We start from the raw sequence: 19,068 nt of genomic DNA, 5'->3' as shown, positions 1-19,068 counted from the left end.
TTCACCAGTTGTAGTACTTCAGTATTTTATGTTATCGCCTACAAGACAATGGACAATCACGCTCATAAATAATGTCATCACTGAATCATGCTGAACGCATGATTTCGTGTTTTTATTTTTGTAAGATCAACGATATTTTATAGTGTCAAATTAATAATTAATCACATAATCAAATTAGATGAGAAATTATTTAATGTATTAGCTTTTTAGAAAGGTTTATTCTTTTCTATTTAAATAATAATAATTTGTTTTTTAAGATTTCCAACTAAACAACGTAATTATTTAAATTTCGGTACCAGGTTGCATTATTCCTAGAATGGCTTACGCAACTAGAATTTATTAATTTTCGTTAATATTTTTTCAACTTTAGTAAAAGTAGAACATTTTACACATGTTTGTATCAAGAAATATCTTCCAAATTATAAAAAATGTAAGTTAAAATTTAAAATAAAAAAAATAAAATAAAAAACATAAATAAAAAGTCTACAAGGACTGACATTTTTTAAAAATCACCCTGTCTACTGAATTAAAAACGCAGTAGAAATGATTAAAAAACAATTCCAACCAATATTTTTTAATACTGTTTGTCTAGAATTGTTGAAATTCCTTGTGAGGGTTCAATGGTTATTTAAATGGTTATTTTACTTTTATTTGCTGCGAACGATACCAACCGAAGATCACACAATACCGAAAGTTTTGTCTGACATCACATTTTAATCAAGGCATTTTGCATTTGTCGTCTGATTTTTCAATAAATTAATTCTAATATTATTTATGAAGACAGCAAGACAACACAAAGCTTGTTTTATTCTTCGACACTGTCAAAAATTACGGTTTTTCTCCTGTGTAAGTTTTGACAACTGTTTGACATTTCTGAATAAAAACATCAGATTATTTTTCACAGAATTAAAGCAATTTTAAGCCTTGTTGTGTCTAATTGGAAAAATAAAATCTTGTATTCAACTCGTTTTCGTGTAAATCCGTTCATTTATTTCACCTCGTGAATGTATATTGTATATATTTATATTTATGATAATTAAGTTGTAAAATAATCAGCGGTGAATAATAATTAGAGTACGGAAAATAATTTTAAAAAATTAGGAGAAATTTTAGAGAAATCAAGAAAAATCAGAGGAAATTTCCAAATTATTACAAATTACAAAAACACATATGATAACTAAATTGTGAAATAATCTGCGATGAATAATAATTAGATTACGGAAAATAATTTTGAAAAATTAGGAGAAATTTTGGGGAAACCAGAGAAAATCAGAGGGAATTTCCAAATTGTTAAAAATTACAAAAACACATATGATAACTAAATTGTGAAATAATCTGCGATGAATAATAATTAGATTACGGAAAATAATTTTGAAAAATTAGGAGAATTTTTGGGGGAACCAGAGAAAATCAGAGGGAATTTCCAAATTATTACAAATTACAAAAACACATATTATAACTAAATTGTGAAATAATCTGCGATGAATAATAATTAGATTACGGAAAGTAATTTTGAAAAAATAGGAGAAACTTTGGAGAAATCAAGAAAAATCAGAGGAAATTTCCAAATTATTACAAATTACAAAAACACATATGATAAATAAATTGTGAAATAATCTGCGATGAATAATAATTAGGTTACAGAAAATAATTTTGAAAAATTAGGAGAAATTTTGGAAAAACAAGAGAAAATCAGAGGAAATTTTCAAATTATTACAAATTACAAAAACACATATGATAACTAAATTGTGAAATAATCTGCGATGAATAATAAATTAGATTACGGAAAATAATTTTGGAAAATTAGGAGAAATTTTGGGGAAACCAGAGAAAATCGGAGAAATTTTAAAATTATTAAAAATTACAAAAACACATATTATGATAACTAAATTGTAAAATAATCTGCGGTGAAAAATAATTAGATTACGGAAGTAATTTTACAAAATTAGGAGAAACTTTGGAGAAATCAAGAAAAATCAGAGGAAATTTCCAAATTACTACAAATTACAAAAACACATATGTTAACTAAATTGTGAAATAATCTGCGATGAATAATAATTAGATTACGGAAAATAATTTTGAAAAATTAGGAAAAATTTTGGGAAAACCAGAGAAAATCATAGGAAATTTCCAAATTATTACCAATTACAAAAACACATATGATAAATAAATTGTGAAATAATCTGCGATGAATAATAATTAGATTACGGAAAATAATTCTGAAAAATTAGGAGACATTTTGGGGAAACCAGAGAAAATCAGAAAGAATTTCCAAATTATTACAAATTACAAAAACACATATGATAACTAAATTGTGAAATAATCTGCGATGAATAATAATTAGATTACGGAAAGTAATTTTGAAAAATTAGGAGAAACTTTGGAGAAATCAAGAAAAATTAGAGGAAATTTCCAAATTATTACAAATTACAAAAACACATATGATAACTAAATTGTGAAATAATCTGCGATGAATAATAATTAGGTTACAGAAAATAATTTTGAAAAATTAGGAGAAATTTTGGAAAAACAAGAGAAAATCAGAGGAAATTTTCAAATTATTACAAATTACAAAAACACATATGATAACTAAATTGTGAAATAATCTGCGATGAATAATAAATTAGATTACGGAAAATAATTTTGGAAAATTAGGAGAAATTTTGGGGAAACCAGAGAAAATCGGAGAAATTTTGAAATTATTAAAAATTACAAAAACACATATTATGATAACTAAATTGTAAAATATTCTGCGGTGAAAAATAATTAGATGACGGAAGTAATTTTACAAAATTAGGAGAAACTTTGGAGAAACCAAGAAAAATCAGAGAAAATTTCCAAATTATTACAAATTACAAAAACACATATGTTAACTAAATTGTGAAATAATCTGCGATGGATAATAATTAGATTACGGAAAATAATTTTGAAAAATTAGGAGAAATTTTGGGAAAACCAGAGAAAATCATAGGAAATTTCCAAATTATTACCAATTACAAAAACACATATGATAACTAAATTGTGAAATAATTCTGAAAAATTAGGAGAAATTTTGGGGAAATCAGAAAAAATCAGAGAAAATCAAAGCAAAAAAGGAAATTTGGTTTGTGGTTAAGCCCTGGTCGAATATGAAAATCTCCTCTCTCGAAATCGGGCGACCACTTGTTGATCATCGTCAACAGGTGGCCGAAAATCCCTCTGGAAAACTCCGCCGACGGGCGATCGATCAGGTGACAAGCCCCACCATTTCGAATTTTAAGTAATATTACTCAGTGTGCGACGGCACAAGGTCCCTTTATGGAGCGATCGGCATTCAAATTCGGCGAAAAGAGAGCGCAATAGGGACGCCGACGCCGCCGACGGAGACGACGCCTGTATCGCGACGCCTGGCGAGTGGGGCAAGAGGACGGTTTGCGCACGGCTCGACGTCCACGATGCGAGAGAAAAAATTATACAAAACAAGAAAAGAGTTTATGAGAGAACGTATCGTATTGTCTATAAATAAGGATTTTCGGACGGTTCGAAATTTTCTAATCGGATTTCTATTTCGGTGCGTTTGTAATTTTCTGGGTCGAATGCCAATTTTCGAAATTTAATAAACGTGCTATTTTCTAATTGGCCATTTCGAAATTCGATTTTTTCTCATTTTATAACCGTAAATTATGCGAATAATTAGTTGGCTCGGTTCGAACTTAATTCGAACTAGTTAACAATGTTGTCACTTAAATTTATAAAAAAATATAATAAAACAAGATAAAGGATAGCAATATAAAAAATTTCAAAAAATGTAGTAAACAAGTTAATTACGTCAAAATTATGTCAAACAACTTATCAAATGAAGCGCCAAAATTTTTGTCAGCACTCCTTGTTTCTTGTGTTTATTAGAATTCCCACAATTCTAATTATACTCTCAAATGTTTAATATTATTTACATTACGAACAGTCTGCATCGTTTGAAAAATTAAAATTTATTCTTCATGTATAAGAAAAATCAGTGACGTAATGAGCCTATCCATCAAAACACATTAGCTTGAAATTGCATTTTGACGATCAAAGATGTTTTATTGGTGCTATAAAATCGACGTTTAGAAAGCATCGGTTAAATATAGCACAACTGGCGCTATCTATTGGAGTGTTTTGGCAAATTGTGAACATTTCCCGATATTTGTGAAACATCTGTAACACATCTGTAAGTTTGTTCTAAATATATTACGTATTTGCGTGGTTAAATACGAGATATCACCACATTCAAAAGTTTTTCTTACAGAAATAAGTATTTTCAGAATTTCTTCTATTGTAGCACCTGTGAGTCGATTTATTATCAAAATATTGACAACAGTGAGTACCTAATTGGCATTCCTGTGGGTTTGTTACAAAATCTGTATTTGGTATTCAAGGTTGCCAACCCAATATTTCAAATTTTAAATTGACGACAAGTTTCACCAGTTTTTAATAGTCAACGTGTAGATACACATTTTAAAAATATCTACCGTATTTGCCCCAAAAACACTAATACAGTAAAACCTCTCAGCAACGAACACCCACGAGGAATCTTTAAATGTCCGCTCTGGAGAGGTGTCCACTAACGGGAGGTGGGTAAAATTAATAGAAAAATTACGTTTTTTTTCAAAGTGACCTCACACAAGTTAACTTAAATGTGTTAATCCATCAACATAATACCACAAAATTCAAAAAAGCGTTATTTATAGGGCTAGGAAAACATCATTCAATATAACTTTTATACATGATACATATTCCTTGAACAGCATCAAAATAGTCAGACAGCCTGAGAAAAAACTATGTATGTATCTCGTGTTATTTCGTATACTTCACGAACATTATTTAATGTGGTGCTAAGGTAAACTTCCCCTTTATCATTATCATTTTCAACAATCTTTTCATTACATTTTCCAAAGTTTTTTTTTCATACGCTCATTGATATTTCGTTCTGGATTCACAATTTTTCATGCATTTCTACATAGTGTATGAAATAAAAATTTGTTCTATGCACCATCACTCTTTCTTGTAAAAGGTAAATGTAAATAACATTATGGTTATTGAGAAAAAATGTATTGTCCGCGTCGAGGGTCGTCCATAGAGAGGTTTTACTGTATTAGTTTTTAATTATTATAAACACTATAAACACTGACACAGAAATAAGTGGTACTCGTATGTGTAAATAAAATAGGTGAATACATGACATTATTAATCAAAAAAATGTTGCAAAAATTAATTTTTCTGAAATGTCACTGACGCCTATTCAGAGATTAATTAATTTTGGAGAGGAGACCTTCCAAAATTTTTTTAGAGTGGCAAAGTTATTGAATAAAACTTTTGACCGTTGTTTAAATAAATTTGTACAAAACTGAAGCCCAAAAAAAAACGTTTTATTCAAAAAATGTTACAATGTTTGTTTTTTTTTTAATAAAACACTATACATTTTGTGTATTCTTGCAAATAGTACATAGTTCTAAATCATAATGTTTAGTAGATTTTTCTAAGTTTATGACAAAAAAAATAGTTCTCATTGTTGAAAACAACACATATTCTTAATAATTAGAAAAAAACTACAACAGGCGATGTTAATTTACACGCAGATGTTTAAGTAAGTTTAAGTAATAAAAATTTCTGTACGTAAAAAAAACTTCTTAGGAACTTCCTTGCTTTAATTATCAGGAATTAATATTTTTATTAAAAGTGATAATAATTATTTTCAGTATAAGAAAAAGTATTTGGTGAACTATAACTCAAAGAATAAAATTTTCTGGCAACGTTTTGATTTTAATTTAATCTGCTACAGGCCATCAATTAAAATCGAAACGTTGCTAGAAAATAGTATTTTTTTTTAGTGATAGTCCAAAAAAACGTCAAATCGGTACCTTTTCTTCCACTTAAACTTTCTGAAACTAAACAAAATGGACAAGAACACATTAGAAATAAACATTTTTTTTTAAATAATTTATTAATAAATGTATTACTTCTTGTTGGATTTCCTTGGCGTGGAAACTAAAATAAACAAAGTTTAAAAAACCCGACACACCAAACCTTTATTAAAAACACTACGCGTTTCAACCACAAAGTGGTCATCCTCAGGTGAGAATATAAACTCTGAATATAGGAATATAAGAATATAGTGCAAAAATTATCTCTTAAACTATATTTAAAAAAAATGTTCAGAAAAAAGTTGTAGACAATTAAATTTTTTTTAGAAAAGTCCGCGAAACCATGTCCATGTCTTCAACCATTTTGGCCCCAAAGTCGTTCAAAGACACTCAAGCGATATATTTGCTTCATTTTAGAAGTTTTCAGGTATTGGAAAGTTATTTACACCTAAACCGTTGACGATAGAAATATGAAAAATTTAATTCTTTAGAACCTTGTTCCTTCAACTTTTTTGTATTTTCAACCGTATTCGCTTCGTTTGCAAAAATATAAGGTGGAACGGAAACTGATAATTCTAGGCGATAATTTTTTAGGCACCGTCGCCTATTTATCAAAACGTTGTGAATACGGTTTCGAAAAACGTCCGATTTACACTCACACTCGTTAAATAAATAACTATTAAATATTTTTGTCTCATGTTTCTCATGATAATTTTAGTCCTCAGTTTTTCTCAGTCTGTTGAGAATACAAAGCTCAACATTTCTGCATTTTTTTTCCAAGTAATTAGTGAACTGGTTGAATTTCAATTAATTTAAAACGATTTGACACCGAGACGGTATAACTCTCGAAGCGCCCTTATTTTACTCTGCCCTACTATTTTTTATTATTATTTATTTATTTTTTTTGATTCAGAAAATCCTACGATTTTGTATCTCGTTTCGTCCCATAAGTTATAGTCCTTCGTAGTCCAAACACTTATTAGAATTGGCTTTTTTATTTCGCAACCGTTAAGAACTAAATTCGATTTTCAATACAGTAAATTATTAAGCTAAAAAAATGTCGATTTTGATAGAAAATGAAGTTTTTTTTTGTTTGTTTTCAGCGATTACTTCAACATTTCGTTAAAAACATGCTAAAACATTAGTAATTTTTAACACGTTTTTGATGTAACAAACAAAGCTTTTTCAAAAAATTACCGTTAAAATTAAAAAAACACTCGATTTCCTTAATTAGGAAAATAGAAAAGATTCATTAATTTTCTTTAATTATATTTTATATGAACTGAAACTGACGTTATTTAGCTTGTTCCACTCGAAAATAAGCCAAAATCCTCAATAAATTTTGTTGAAGATGGTGTTATTTTTTCTTTTTCCGTGTCTTCAGTACGATTTTGAACTAAAATCTCAAAATCTATTGCAAGATTACGCTGTTAATTAGTTTACTTGTGCTGTTTCCAATTGTTTTCGCTCGGTTTTCAGTCAGAACCGCAAACATTTCGCAAAATTTTGCCAGAGATTACACAATAATTACACCAAAATTTCCGAAAAGAATATTTTTTCTGCCGCATCTATAAATACAACATCAAAAGGTGTCGCCACACACAAATTACAAAACAAGCAAACAGTTTTCAAACGACCGGACGTTTTTGAATACATCTCCATCTAGAACATCGTAATTTGTGACTGTGTTATTCTCGAAATAACTTGCACCAGCATTTCCCAGATGGCGCAACTAATCGTTTACGCGGTTCCGCCAAAACAACGCTTTTGCCAAAAACCAAAAAAACAACTTACCGATCTAACACCATACGAATCGACTCTTGAGGCTGGACTTTCAGCCCCCGATTGTCGTCCATCCCTGGACGCATTCAAGGACCCGTAACCGGAGCTGCTCCCGCCACCCGGAGACACGGTGTTTTGAAGATCGGCCAAGAGAGCATCTGCAATAACACGAAAAATCAACAAATTTAAAAAAACAACTCAAAATTGATTTTGTACCGAATTCGGCGTACGGATTTCGAGTCACGTCCATTTCGTCCGAGCTTAGTATAATTAATAAATCGGTTGGTGATTGAAAGAAATTGGACAAAATGAGTCAATTACTCGAAATTAAAACCGCCAAGCTGATAAAGGATGCGTCACAATTTGGGGAAAACGGTGTTATCACACGGAATACGGTTATTAATAAAACACGGTGGTGGCACTGATTAGTAAGAACAGCAATGCAGACACATCCTTGGGCTGCAATTAACTGAATCGAGCAGTTGTATCAATAATGGACAAACATGCAATTCCTTATCACTGTAAGGCAAACAAACGATAGGCGGAAATTTGCAATACTGCAATCGGGCGATTTTATTTACATATTTTGAAATTCTTTTCGCGTGACCCATCGATAATCGATCACATTTGTTGTTATTCGAGTTATGTCGATTACATAAACAAATTTGTTTTAGTAAAATTAGTTCGGCCTTGAGGACCATTTATGCGCCGACTTATTTTTGTTCAAGACGTAATCGTGGGCTTGCCCCTCAATTAACAAATGAATTGATACGTCAGTGCGCCCGAATGATTGCCACCCAGGACAATAAAATAAAAAGTCTTGGCGCATTTTTGATTTTGTTCGTTTCCAGTGGCCACGTGACCGCGTACTCACTTAAATATTGCTCCCATTCGGCGTGCGATTTAAACCTCATCACTTTCCGCTTCCGCTCCAGTGTCGTCGGAGGCGAGGGGTCGAAAGTGACCGTTTTGGGTGAGGGCGTCCGCGTGCGCAATTTAGCACTCATTTCGTTTTTCCAACACGAAGCGAGAAAAAAACAATAGTTTTGGGAAGATCCCGACTATGACTAACTGTTGCACCCGCGAGTTTTGGCAAACCTGGACGTGTCCGGTTATAAATAGACCACTTGCGGAATCACGAAAACTCCACCTTTTCCACCTTACGTAAGTGGCATTTTCGCGAAATTTTCCGGAAACGATTTGTCGGAAACGTCAACGCTAAGACTGAGGTAAATTTAGACGATGCGTGTGTCTCCACGATCGACTGATTTAGAAAATCGTCCAAGGATTCAAATACGTGCGAGTTACAACTTTTTATTGAAAAAACCTACGATTGTTAAACCTACGCGCCGGTTATGACCGTGGACTTTTACAGACATTGCGTACTTGGAAAACATAATTGGAAATAAAAACAGGTGAAATCAAAAAATAAATGCCACACATTTCATTCCTTTATTTAGCACTCTCTTGAATACAAATTTAATCAAAATTGCGACAACATGAAATCATTTTCCTAACAATACTGTGGAAATGACTCAAGTTGCTCGGTGGTTTGGCTTGTTTTTAAAAGTTCTTGATAACTCGACTCTAAGACTTCACACAAAAAATTGTCACGTACCAGAAAATATCGTTTCTAGATGGCTTTTGACAGAAACTCAATAATTCCTCAATTTTAGGTTTTGTAAAAACAAAGCTGAAATCGCAAAATTATATCTGTTTCTGTTAACTCGAACCGTTTTTCGGCGAAAAATTCACAAATTAGTCCAACCATCGATGCTTTCCCCTGTTTTGCTAAATTGATTAGAATCCTTTTTACCAAGAAATTCAAGTCAGAAGTCGCAAAATATAGCTGCAAATATTATTATTCTCTATTTTTTATAAATTTCTAACGAGTTTTTCACCCAAAAAACAATCGCATAATTAGATCTAGAATTCGTTATTTCCGAGCGATTTGCAATGTTTTTCAAAAAGAATTTTACCAAACAAGACAAGAATTATACCTTCGTCAATTTCGACGTATTTTCCTAAAGAATATACGAAAATGATCATCCCAATTGGCCTATTTTTTAGTTTTTTAAAGCATTTTTCATTAACAAACTCAATATCCACACAAATGTTGTTTCTCTAATCAGAAAAAATACGCTTCAAACTTGCTATTTTCGCCGATTTCGCTCGCTTCAGAACGTTTTTCGAGACAAACAAGTGTGTCTTTTACGGAAAAATTCTCAAATCTCTAGGAAAATCGTCAGAACAAGCCGAAAAATCGCAGATGTAATTTTATTTTTTTTTCGACTGTTCAGATCAAAGAGCCGCTCAGGAAATTATTATTATTATTAATTCACGAAGATTTTGCCAAAACGAGACAATTGAAACATCAGGGCTGTAATGTGATGCTTTTAACAGTTCTGTTCAACTTACAGTCATTTTAAATACATTATTATCAATATAGTTTACTAAAATTTTTCTTTCAAAAGAAATTCGACCAATTATGTCCACAGTTTATTATGTCTGGTTATCCGATTCCCTTGTGTTTAAGTGTTTATTATTTGAAAATTTAAAATGACCAAGGTTAATAGTCGTTTGCTTCAGCATGTCTCACTAATCTTAGAAGATATTGTACCGCAATTGAAAAAGTCGTCAAATTGGGTATAAATTTAATTTGTTATAAGTTATTTATTCAATCGTATTATTTATTATTTATTTATTTACTTTTTAGAGTAAATCGGACATTTTATTTCACGAGTGGATTATCAAACCACGAATTGAATACAACATTTTATTCCTCGACTTAGACACAACAAGGCTTAAAATTGCTTTAAATCTGTTAAAAATAATGTGACGTTTCGTTTTGAGAAATGCCAAACAGTTGTCAAAACAGCCTTATATAGGAGAAAAACCGGAAATTTGGACAGTGTCGAGAAATAAACACTATTTTAAAACACGTTTTCCACAGCAACGTATTTTCACTATTTTAAAACACACTTCTATGGCAACTTGTTTTAAATTATATTTCAACAAAAAAAAAATTGATAAAGCTTAAAGTTCTCGGGTGTCTAAGCATGCAACTCGCACACGCTTGTTGCATAAGCTTGTGTTTCCGCACTCGTATTATTAATAAATAATAACTATTTCATCTGAGGTTAATGTAAAGCACTTTTCAGCAAAAAACTCATTCAAGATATTTTACTAAAACAAGTGCGATGATCACAATATTAAGTTTAATTTTCGGTATTTTCCCCTGTTTTGCTTAATCCAAAGCCGAGACATTCAATAACACGTCATAAGTTGGAAAACAAGATCGGAAATCTTCCACTAAAAAACTAAAAACGAGGCAGAAAAACACAAAATTAGACCGAGAACTCGTTATTTTCGCTGGTAAAGCTTCGAGCATCTTTCAGCCGATAATTTACAAATTAAGGATATTACCAAAACAAAACAGTTAGGTACACCTGACTTTGATTATTTTTCTTTATTTTGGTTAATTTAGGGCATTTTTCACCAAGAAATTCACTAATTTCAAAATCATCGCAAAAGATCTGAATCGCTTGCTTTTTTACAAATATTTCAGAGCAATTTTCAGCCACAAACTCAATATTCGGGGAGATTTTTTGGGTGTCTAGGTATGCAACTCGCATACGCTTGTTGCATAACGACAGCCTTCGAACTTTAAGCTTGTGTTTTCGCACTCGTATTATTATAACTATTTCATCTAATTAGGTTAATAATGCACTTTGCAGCAAAAAACCCACTCGAGGTATTTTACTTAAACAAGTGCGATAATCACAATATTACGTTTAATTTTTACCCTGTTTTGACCAATTCAAAGACGAGATATTTAATAACACGTCATAAGTTGGAAAGTAAGAACGGAAATCTTCCACAATAAAATTAAAAACAAGGCAGAAAAACACAATTAGACCGAGAACTCGTTATTTTCGCCGGTTAAGCTTCGAGCGTCTTTCAGCGAATAATTTACAAATTAAGGATTTCACCACAACAAAACACCTGACATATTTCGCTTTGTTTTGGTTAATTTAGGGCATTTTTCAACAAGGGATTCACTAATTTCAATATCATCGCAAAAGATCTGAATCGCCTGCATTTTTACAAATATTTCAGAGCGATTTTCAGCCACAAATTCAATATTCTGAGAGATTTTGCAAGGAACGTATTTTTTAAACCCACTAATTTTAAAACATTAATAAATCTGTAATTCGCTTTTTTACCAAGAAATTACCAAACTTTGAAGGAATTAGTTATTAGTTAAAAGAAATGAGAAAAACATAAAATTCAAATTTAAGTTAGCTGACTTCTACTGTTTGTATCAATTGAGGGCATTTTTTACCTACGAACTCATTGATTTAAAAAAGATTTTGCCAAAACAAGTTAATAAATTACAAAATTATATCTAAAGCTTGTTTTTCTTCAATATCAAAGGTTTCAAAAAAAATCACAAAATTACATCCGCATTTGTATTTTTTTCGTCTGATTCACTCGACTTTTTTCCTAGAGAAATTCAATGATACTTATATCATTAAGTCGAATCTTAATTAACATACTTTCGTCTGTTTCAACTTATTTTGTTCAAAAACTTACTAACGCCGTGAGATATTTTATAAAGCGAATCCGAAAATTGCTATTTTCGTGTGTTTCACTGTACATAATGATTTTTCAATTCACAAAAAATCAACTAACAACACATCTATTCGGCATTTTCTTCACTGTAATCCAAAACTGGTTCATCACAATTAAATTTTTCCCTAACAATCCTCAAAACGGACTCTTGAATCACCTCCACGTCCTCGCTCGGTGTATAATCATCCTCCGTTGATCTTGACACAGTCACAACAACTGGAGGCGTCGCCAAACCCTCCAAAACCCCCCGAAACCGCTCAAACATAACACCCAGTTCTTCAGAACTCGCCACGTGATGAGGCAACTCCGTATCGTCACACGTACAACCGGCATCATGCACCAACTCCCAGTCGATTTCCTCCTCGGAATAAAACTTCAACAGCTCATCTCTCAACTGTCGCACTTCGCTCGGCACATCTTCGGGCAGACATTTCCGGTCTTGCAAATGCTTGAAGATTCTTTCCAAATTTTCAATCTGTTCTTCCCGCCTTGACACACACTCGAAAATGTCATCACTGGGTTTCACAAATTTGTAAATCTCCTTCAATTTGTTGTAAGTCCCAGCCTTGTTGTAAATCTCCTTGAAGGGGTTGCTCGTACTGAAAAAATCCAAATCGATGTCCAGAATGTACGGTCCCGTGACTTCGCCCAAAACTTTTCGATCAAAATCCTCCCCTAGGGTTGCCACCCTTAAGGAAACTTCCCTAACACCCTCCAGGTCCTCAGTTTTGGCGAACAAACACTCCGAAACGAAATAATTCTCTTTACAATTGACCCGAATGTGGCCGTTTTTGTTCCTCCCAATCAAAAATTTCTGATCGCTGTCTTCAATCTGATGAGCCCATGGGGGCTTAATCCACCAAAGTGTCTTAAAATGGCCAGCGTAAGCCCCTGGCAACATCCAATTTTCGATACTAATCTCCTCGAACAATTTCTCCTTCTTGTACACATAACTCTCGGGCATATTTTTGGGAATCAACATATCGGGGTGCGAGTCAAAATGCACAATGGTGTTGCCCTCCAGAGGCAACAGCTTGGCCCCGATATTGCGGTAAATATGGGGCAAGACCTCGTGATGGTACTCCACCACATAAATCGGAATTTTTTCGCGATTCCGGCGACCTGTTGACGAAAAACCACTTTTAAACACTCACACACACCACCCGACGTTTCGTTCCGCGGAAAACCGGCATCTTCAGGGCGCAAATTTCCAAACTTACCACTCATTTTTTTAAGCGAATTCACTGACGAACCGCACTCCAGTTACCTTTTACAAATGACCTCATCTCTACGTCAGTAATGTACATATGTGAGTCTTTGGACAAATACGATAAGAACGGGGAAGTTACGAGATTTGATGGGCGGAAATATCGGACGTTCGTGGCATAAACGATTGATAAAAACGAGTTCGTTGGACTCGGGTTTTCTCAAATGAGACAAATTCGATTTATTGGTTTGGGAGTGTGAAAGTGTGAATTAAAGGTGTCGGGTCGCAAGGAGAGGACACAGACAGCAAAGCTGCAATTATGTTGCATACTCAGCGGGAATTACCAATACATAAATCAAGTGTTTATCGAAAAAATACAATTACGTAATTTACTACTTGAAAACACGAATGAATCAAATTTACGACGTCTATTAATACGCCAGGGTCTGTTTTAAATATTTTCCAACCGTTCAGTTAAAAATCATTTTGATGTCATTATTTGCAGGAAAAATACACAAATCAAATTGGTGATAAAATTAACGAAGTGTTGAAATTTTTTTGGAATAGTCTCACTTTAATCTAGGGATATCTAAAGGTTAGGATACGAAACGACGCTTAAATAAAACGGTCCCGTCCTCGATAGTTCCGTGACGGGCGCCAGAGAGCGCATTACCCTCTAGGTTTTCAGAGTAATAAGTTTGAAAAAATGATTCCATTTGTATGACTGTTAACACATAGCAAGCAAAAAAATACAGGCAGATAAAGCATTAAATTCTCAATAGTAAGTCAGAAACATGATGCAAAAACTTTATTTTTTTTTTGTTTTTTATTTTAACTCTAACTAAATTGTACTCTACCCCATATTTTTCAAAACGATGCGAATACGGTGACAGATGCAAGAAAATTGTTAGGAAGAAAGTTGTAGAGAATTCAATTTAAAAAAAAGTCCGCGAAACCATATTCCTATCTTCAACGATTTAGGGCCCAAAAAAATGAATTACCATTTGACTTATCAGGTTATAGGATAACTATAGGATAACAAGTTTTCTTGTAATAATTTATTTTTTAAATCTTGAAAAATGTTTTAAATTTGCTATGCAAACCCTATACCATTAGAAAGCTTGTGCAAAATGCTATCAATACATGTAAAAAAATATATGTTGTTCCATTTGAAATAAATGAGTTATTCAACTTTTTACGTTTTAGCACACCCTGTACATTATCTGCATATTTCAAGTAAAAGTCGACTATTTGCAAAAACTGCAAGGTATTCTAAGCTTTTCTGTGGTAAATTTGTCGGAAAATATTCATTGGCAACTTCGTAGTGATTTTCCAAAAATTGGTCTTTTTTATAACGAAAAGTTGAATCATTCTATAATAATTTATACAAAGTTACATTATTTTTGTGTAGAATCTAATTATGCAAAAATATATAAGGTGTTCCATTTCAAAAAATATAACTTTAGTTCACCACTCTTTGTACAACACCCTAAGTATAATAAAAATATTTTTAGTTTGTGGACTTTAAGTCGATCTATTGTATAATGAAAACGGCATCGCAATGTTTCTAATAGCAAAAAAGTTATAGATCTATGGGTCACCTGCACGAAAATTAATTTATACTTAAACCGTTGAATAAGCAAATATGGTGTCGCAAATTTTTTTGTAGAAATTTTTATTCTTTACAATTTTGTTCCCTACACCTTTTTTGAACATTCATCCGCATTCGCAGCGTTGGCAAAAATATAAGGTCGAACACAAATTAGTCCTCAAATGTAGCAAAACAAATCTGGATGTTTATTGCAAATTATTTCCGTGTGTTTTTTATTTTCCTGATGTTTTTACAGATAAATTTACGACTCTAACAGTAAACTAGTTTTCACCAGAATAGTAACAGCGCTCAAAACACTGAAGTTTATAAGATACTTCAAAAAGTGTTTCAAATTTTGCTTTTATTATAATTTTAATAAACTAACAAAAGATATGTACGTTTAAAAAATATCGTAACTTCTGGGGTGATAAAATAATAAACAAAACATTTATTTAAAAAAAGTGTAATGTGATATGACAAAAATTACTATAGGCGCCAAAATGTATCAAATTTTACTCAAATTGTTCAAAGGACAAAACTTGTGTAAAGTAGTGTAATGTTTAGCGTACCGTCGCATATTTACCAAAACGCTGGGAATACGGTTGAAAATACAAAAATAGTGTAAGGAACAAAGTTGTAGAGAATAAAATTTTCTACAAAAAAGTCCGCGACACCATACTCCTATCTTTTACAGTTTAGATATAGATTAACTTTTCGTTCCTTGACCACCGGTAAATATAAAATAAATCCATCGCTTCAACGTCTCTGAACGTCTTTTGGGACTAAACTGTTGCCGATAGAAATATGGTCTCGCGGACTTTTTTACAGGAAATTTAATTCTCTACAAATTTCTTCTTAACATTTTTCTTGTGTCTTGAACCGTATTCACAGCGTCTTAAAAAATACGTGACGAGGCGCAAATTTTGAATAATTTTTTCTCGTTTCTTATGAAAATTTTAATCGTTAGTTTTTCTCAGTTTGTTAAAAATATAAAGGTAACACTTCTGCATGTTTTTCCAAATAATTAGTGAATTGGTTGGATTTAAATTAATTTAAAACGACTTGGCGTCGAGTCGGTATAACGCTCGAAACGCCCCCATTTTTACACTACCGTATTATTTTTTTGGGTACGGAAAATACTGCGATCTGTATCTCGTTTAGTCTCCTAAGTTATAGTCTTCCGTAGTCTAATCACATCAATTGAAAATGATCTCATTTGTCACATGTGTGCAAAAGCGACTCTACCAGACCGAGTAACCCCAATGATCTTTTTGTTGTTTTTACATCAGAATCGTTTTAGACAGCCATTTGGACCCTTGCCATCTCGTTGCAGACAATGGTCAAAAAACAGGAAAAAATATTTTAATTCAATTAAAAAAGTACAAATTGGTACAGCTGTTTGTTCAATTAGAGTTCAAAAAACGTAAACAAACTTACATCCGGGGGACGTCCCATTTTTGAGGGTGCACTGATAGGGGTGTAAAGTCCCGGGGACAATTTTGCCGTACATCGTGCGATCCATGATCGGATAAAAGAAAAAACTGAGCGCCAAATTCAAACGTCTGTCAAAAGTTCGCACACGGCCAAATCACGTGGTCTTCGCGACACGACCGAAAACATGAAGAAAACTCGCGGACATATCTATGATTATTTTTATTTTCCATTTTAATTTTATTTACAAATGTATTTTGGCGCGTGCGCGACGTTCAAATTTAGAATACTGCCCACAAGACGACACCGGCGCCAAAAAACAAGAGAAGAGAATTTTACCGGAAATTTTCGAGATTAATCACATTTTCCGACACTCCAATTTTAGCCGGTCATTAAAGGCTTTATTTTCGGAGTGCTGCTGGAACGACGCGACTCAAACGACTTTAAATATTTACAAAATCGCGAGCGGACAATTACTGCGGACTTGTCGGTGTGGGGGTCTCACATGTCGTGTAAATATGATGTAATTGTGTACAAACAATCAGCTTTTTGTGCGATTGGAGACTTCAAGGTCCCATCTCCTAGAAAATGGGTTGCACTTTCTCGTTTGCCTTATATGTGTGTGGATTTAATTTGTCGGCGACGCAATGGTTTCATAACGAGGTCGAGGCGGGTTTTATTGGAAAATTTGAGACGACACAGGATAACGCATTGAATGAGACAGGAAACGCTAGAAATAGTCCTCCGCATCCGACTGAAAGAGTTTTATAAAAAGACCCATTCATTATGCGGAAAGATGAAGCTAGAAAACAGTTTTATAATTCGAATTGCCAGCTGCCGGCCAAATAAATTTAGACTGAATTAATGGGGTTACGTCAGTTTAATTGACACCTGTCAGGCGAATTGTTTACAAAATTGCAACAAGTCAACATTTTTGCAACCGCTGATCGCTGACCTCCCACTTAATTATTGCACCAATTTCCAAATATTGGTGTTATCAAGATTAATATTCAATTTAATTTCAATCGCTACTGATAACACGCCTGTTAATAATGTGTTAACTTGGGACAAATTTAGGTTATGAGGCAGGTGGTTAGGATAAGCGAAGCGTTTGTGTCCTTACCTAGGTCATCCATGGTAATAAGCTGCCGTTCTAATACTAATTTTAAGCAAAACTTCTCAACTACATCACGAATTATCGGCACTTTTTAGGAAAATGACCTTATTTAGGCATTTTCGCAGAATCACAAATGTCAAGATATGAAATTCCAGACGGTCAGTGTAGGCAACCTTGAAAGAAGTAAACAACGGACGGGCAGCGCCTCTCAACAAGTTTTGCAAAATTTTAAAAACCAAAATTTTTTTCCCGCACAAACCTTGCGAATTAACTGACTGAGTTGCCCCCCGTATCTAAGTGACTTGATAACTGCGTAACGAAAATTACGTTAAGTTATGATTTAATAAAACATGATAAGAACTGATAGTGATAAGGACGTCTAAGAAGACTGCAAAATCCAGCACAAAAATAAAATTAAATTCGTTGCTCTTGTTTTTATTTAACTTTAGTCACCGTTGGTGAAGTCCCTGATCGGGAATCCCCACAACCCAGAGATAAAAACCATAACAAGAAGATAAAGTCATAGACCCCACAGGTCACCGTATATAAATGCAGAAGTTTATCATCTCGAAGGTTACTCGTGTTGTTCCATTAAAGGACGTGCTAATTAAATAAATAATTTTAATTTTGCATACAAGGCAAAGTTGAATATGGGACGAAAGTTCGTGATTATTTTCTCAATTTTGCACCAAATTCTGGCTCGAACAGGTAAAACCACCGCTCAAACCCCATCCATTGCTAAATGAGGTGTTTCCAGAGTCAAACTTGCCGGCAGTGTGCCCCGAAATCGTGAGTCGCACTAGATGGGGGGCTCGCACTGCTTTGGAAGTGGATTACGCCCTAATCCCTGTCGAAAACGTGGTCGTGCACCACACGGTGACCAACACTTGCAGCACTGAGGAAGAATGTGCGGCGATTTTGCGAAACATTCAGAATTTTCACATGGAAAATCTAGATTTTCACGATATTGGATACAAGTAAATTTGATGATTTTTGTTTTTTTTTTTTTAATTATGGTTTAGTTTTTTAGTGGGTGGTGACGGCCAGATTTACGAGGGCGCAGGTTGGCACAAAGTGGGGGCGCACACACGTGGGTACAACTCCCGGTCTTTGGGGCTCGGTTTCATCGGCAATTACACGAGTAGGTTGTTTTTCGTGTTATTTTCGTACTTTACGAGCCTTTTATTACAGCTCAACTTCCAAATAAAAAGCAGATACAAGCCGCTAAAGATTTTCTCCAATGCGGGGTTGAGTTGGGAGAGTTGGGCAAAAGTTTCAAACTGTTTGGGGCCCGCCAAGTCAGCGCGACGGAAAGTCCGGGCCTAAAGCTGTACCGCGAACTACAGAACTGGCCGCACTTTACCAGGTCCCCGCCGAAATAAACTGTATTCTAGTTTTTAAAATAAAATTATTATAAAGCATA

At 33.4% G+C, this 19,068-nt stretch overlaps 3 protein-coding genes across 9 annotated transcripts in view; 1 reads left to right on the top strand and 2 right to left on the bottom strand.

Annotated features, from left to right (window-relative positions):
* The window catches only part of Pax (Paxillin), a 27,819-nt gene extending 10,026 nt beyond the window's left edge, over positions 1 to 17,793 (bottom strand). For 2 of the 5 annotated variants that reach the window (XM_008194720.3, XM_008194743.3), the window contains exons 1-2: positions 8,539 to 8,673; positions 7,677 to 7,822 (exon numbers count right to left, since the gene is read on the bottom strand). In XM_008194720.3, the coding sequence (XP_008192942.1) occupies positions 7,677 to 7,822; positions 8,539 to 8,671 (279 nt within the window). In that variant the 5' untranslated portion in view covers positions 8,672 to 8,673. Of the gene's footprint in view, positions 1 to 7,676; positions 7,823 to 7,880; positions 8,148 to 8,538; positions 8,674 to 13,519; positions 13,654 to 17,651 lie in introns of those variants that run through there. The other 3 variants (XM_064355095.1, XM_064355096.1, XM_008194729.3) reach the window with 3 other exon arrangements.
* LOC658396 (peptidoglycan-recognition protein 2) lies at positions 8,691 to 19,068 on the top strand. The gene is made up of 5 exons (XM_008194705.3): positions 8,691 to 8,828; positions 18,095 to 18,353; positions 18,403 to 18,622; positions 18,668 to 18,786; positions 18,837 to 19,068. Exons 2-5 carry the CDS (start codon positions 18,296 to 18,298, stop codon positions 19,025 to 19,027), a joined length of 588 nt encoding a protein of 195 aa, XP_008192927.1. The 5' UTR covers positions 8,691 to 8,828; positions 18,095 to 18,295; the 3' UTR covers positions 19,028 to 19,068.
* On the bottom strand, positions 9,103 to 17,791 carry MESR6 (Misexpression suppressor of ras 6). 3 transcript variants are annotated; one of them, XM_008194695.3, is made up of 2 exons: positions 17,652 to 17,791; positions 9,103 to 13,421 (listed from the first exon to the last, which is right to left on the bottom strand). In XM_008194695.3, exons 1-2 carry the CDS (start codon positions 17,662 to 17,664, stop codon positions 12,367 to 12,369), a joined length of 1,068 nt encoding a protein of 355 aa, XP_008192917.1. In that variant the 5' UTR covers positions 17,665 to 17,791; the 3' UTR covers positions 9,103 to 12,366. The 3 variants fall into 3 exon arrangements, with proteins under 3 accessions (XP_008192917.1, XP_064211167.1, XP_008192923.1); XM_064355097.1 differs by lacking the exon at positions 17,652 to 17,791 and adding an exon at positions 16,535 to 17,598; XM_008194701.3 differs by lacking the exon at positions 17,652 to 17,791 and adding an exon at positions 13,520 to 13,638.

Source organism: Tribolium castaneum, chromosome 2, assembly GCF_031307605.1.
Source record: "Tribolium castaneum strain GA2 chromosome 2, icTriCast1.1, whole genome shotgun sequence".
NCBI lineage: Eukaryota > Metazoa > Arthropoda > Insecta > Coleoptera > Tenebrionidae > Tribolium > Tribolium castaneum.
Note: the sequence above shows the minus strand (reverse complement) of the source record. Positions and strands in the feature narration are given on the sequence as shown.

Coding starts and splice junctions, on each gene's coding strand:
- MESR6 (XM_064355097.1), bottom strand. CDS start 16,619: ATGGATCGCACGATGTACGGCAAAATTGTCCCCGGGACTTTACACCCC. Junction 13,422..16,534: donor AAATGGGACGTCCCCCGGAT/GTAAGTTTGTTT, acceptor TTTCGTCAACAG/GTCGCCGGAATCGCGAAAAA.
- LOC658396 (XM_008194705.3), top strand. CDS start 18,296: ATGGGACGAAAGTTCGTGATTATTTTCTCAATTTTGCACCAAATTCTG. Junction 18,354..18,402: donor CCAAATTCTGGCTCGAACAG/GTAAAACCACCG, acceptor AGGTGTTTCCAG/AGTCAAACTTGCCGGCAGTG. Junction 18,787..18,836: donor TTTCATCGGCAATTACACGA/GTAGGTTGTTTT, acceptor CTTTTATTACAG/CTCAACTTCCAAATAAAAAG.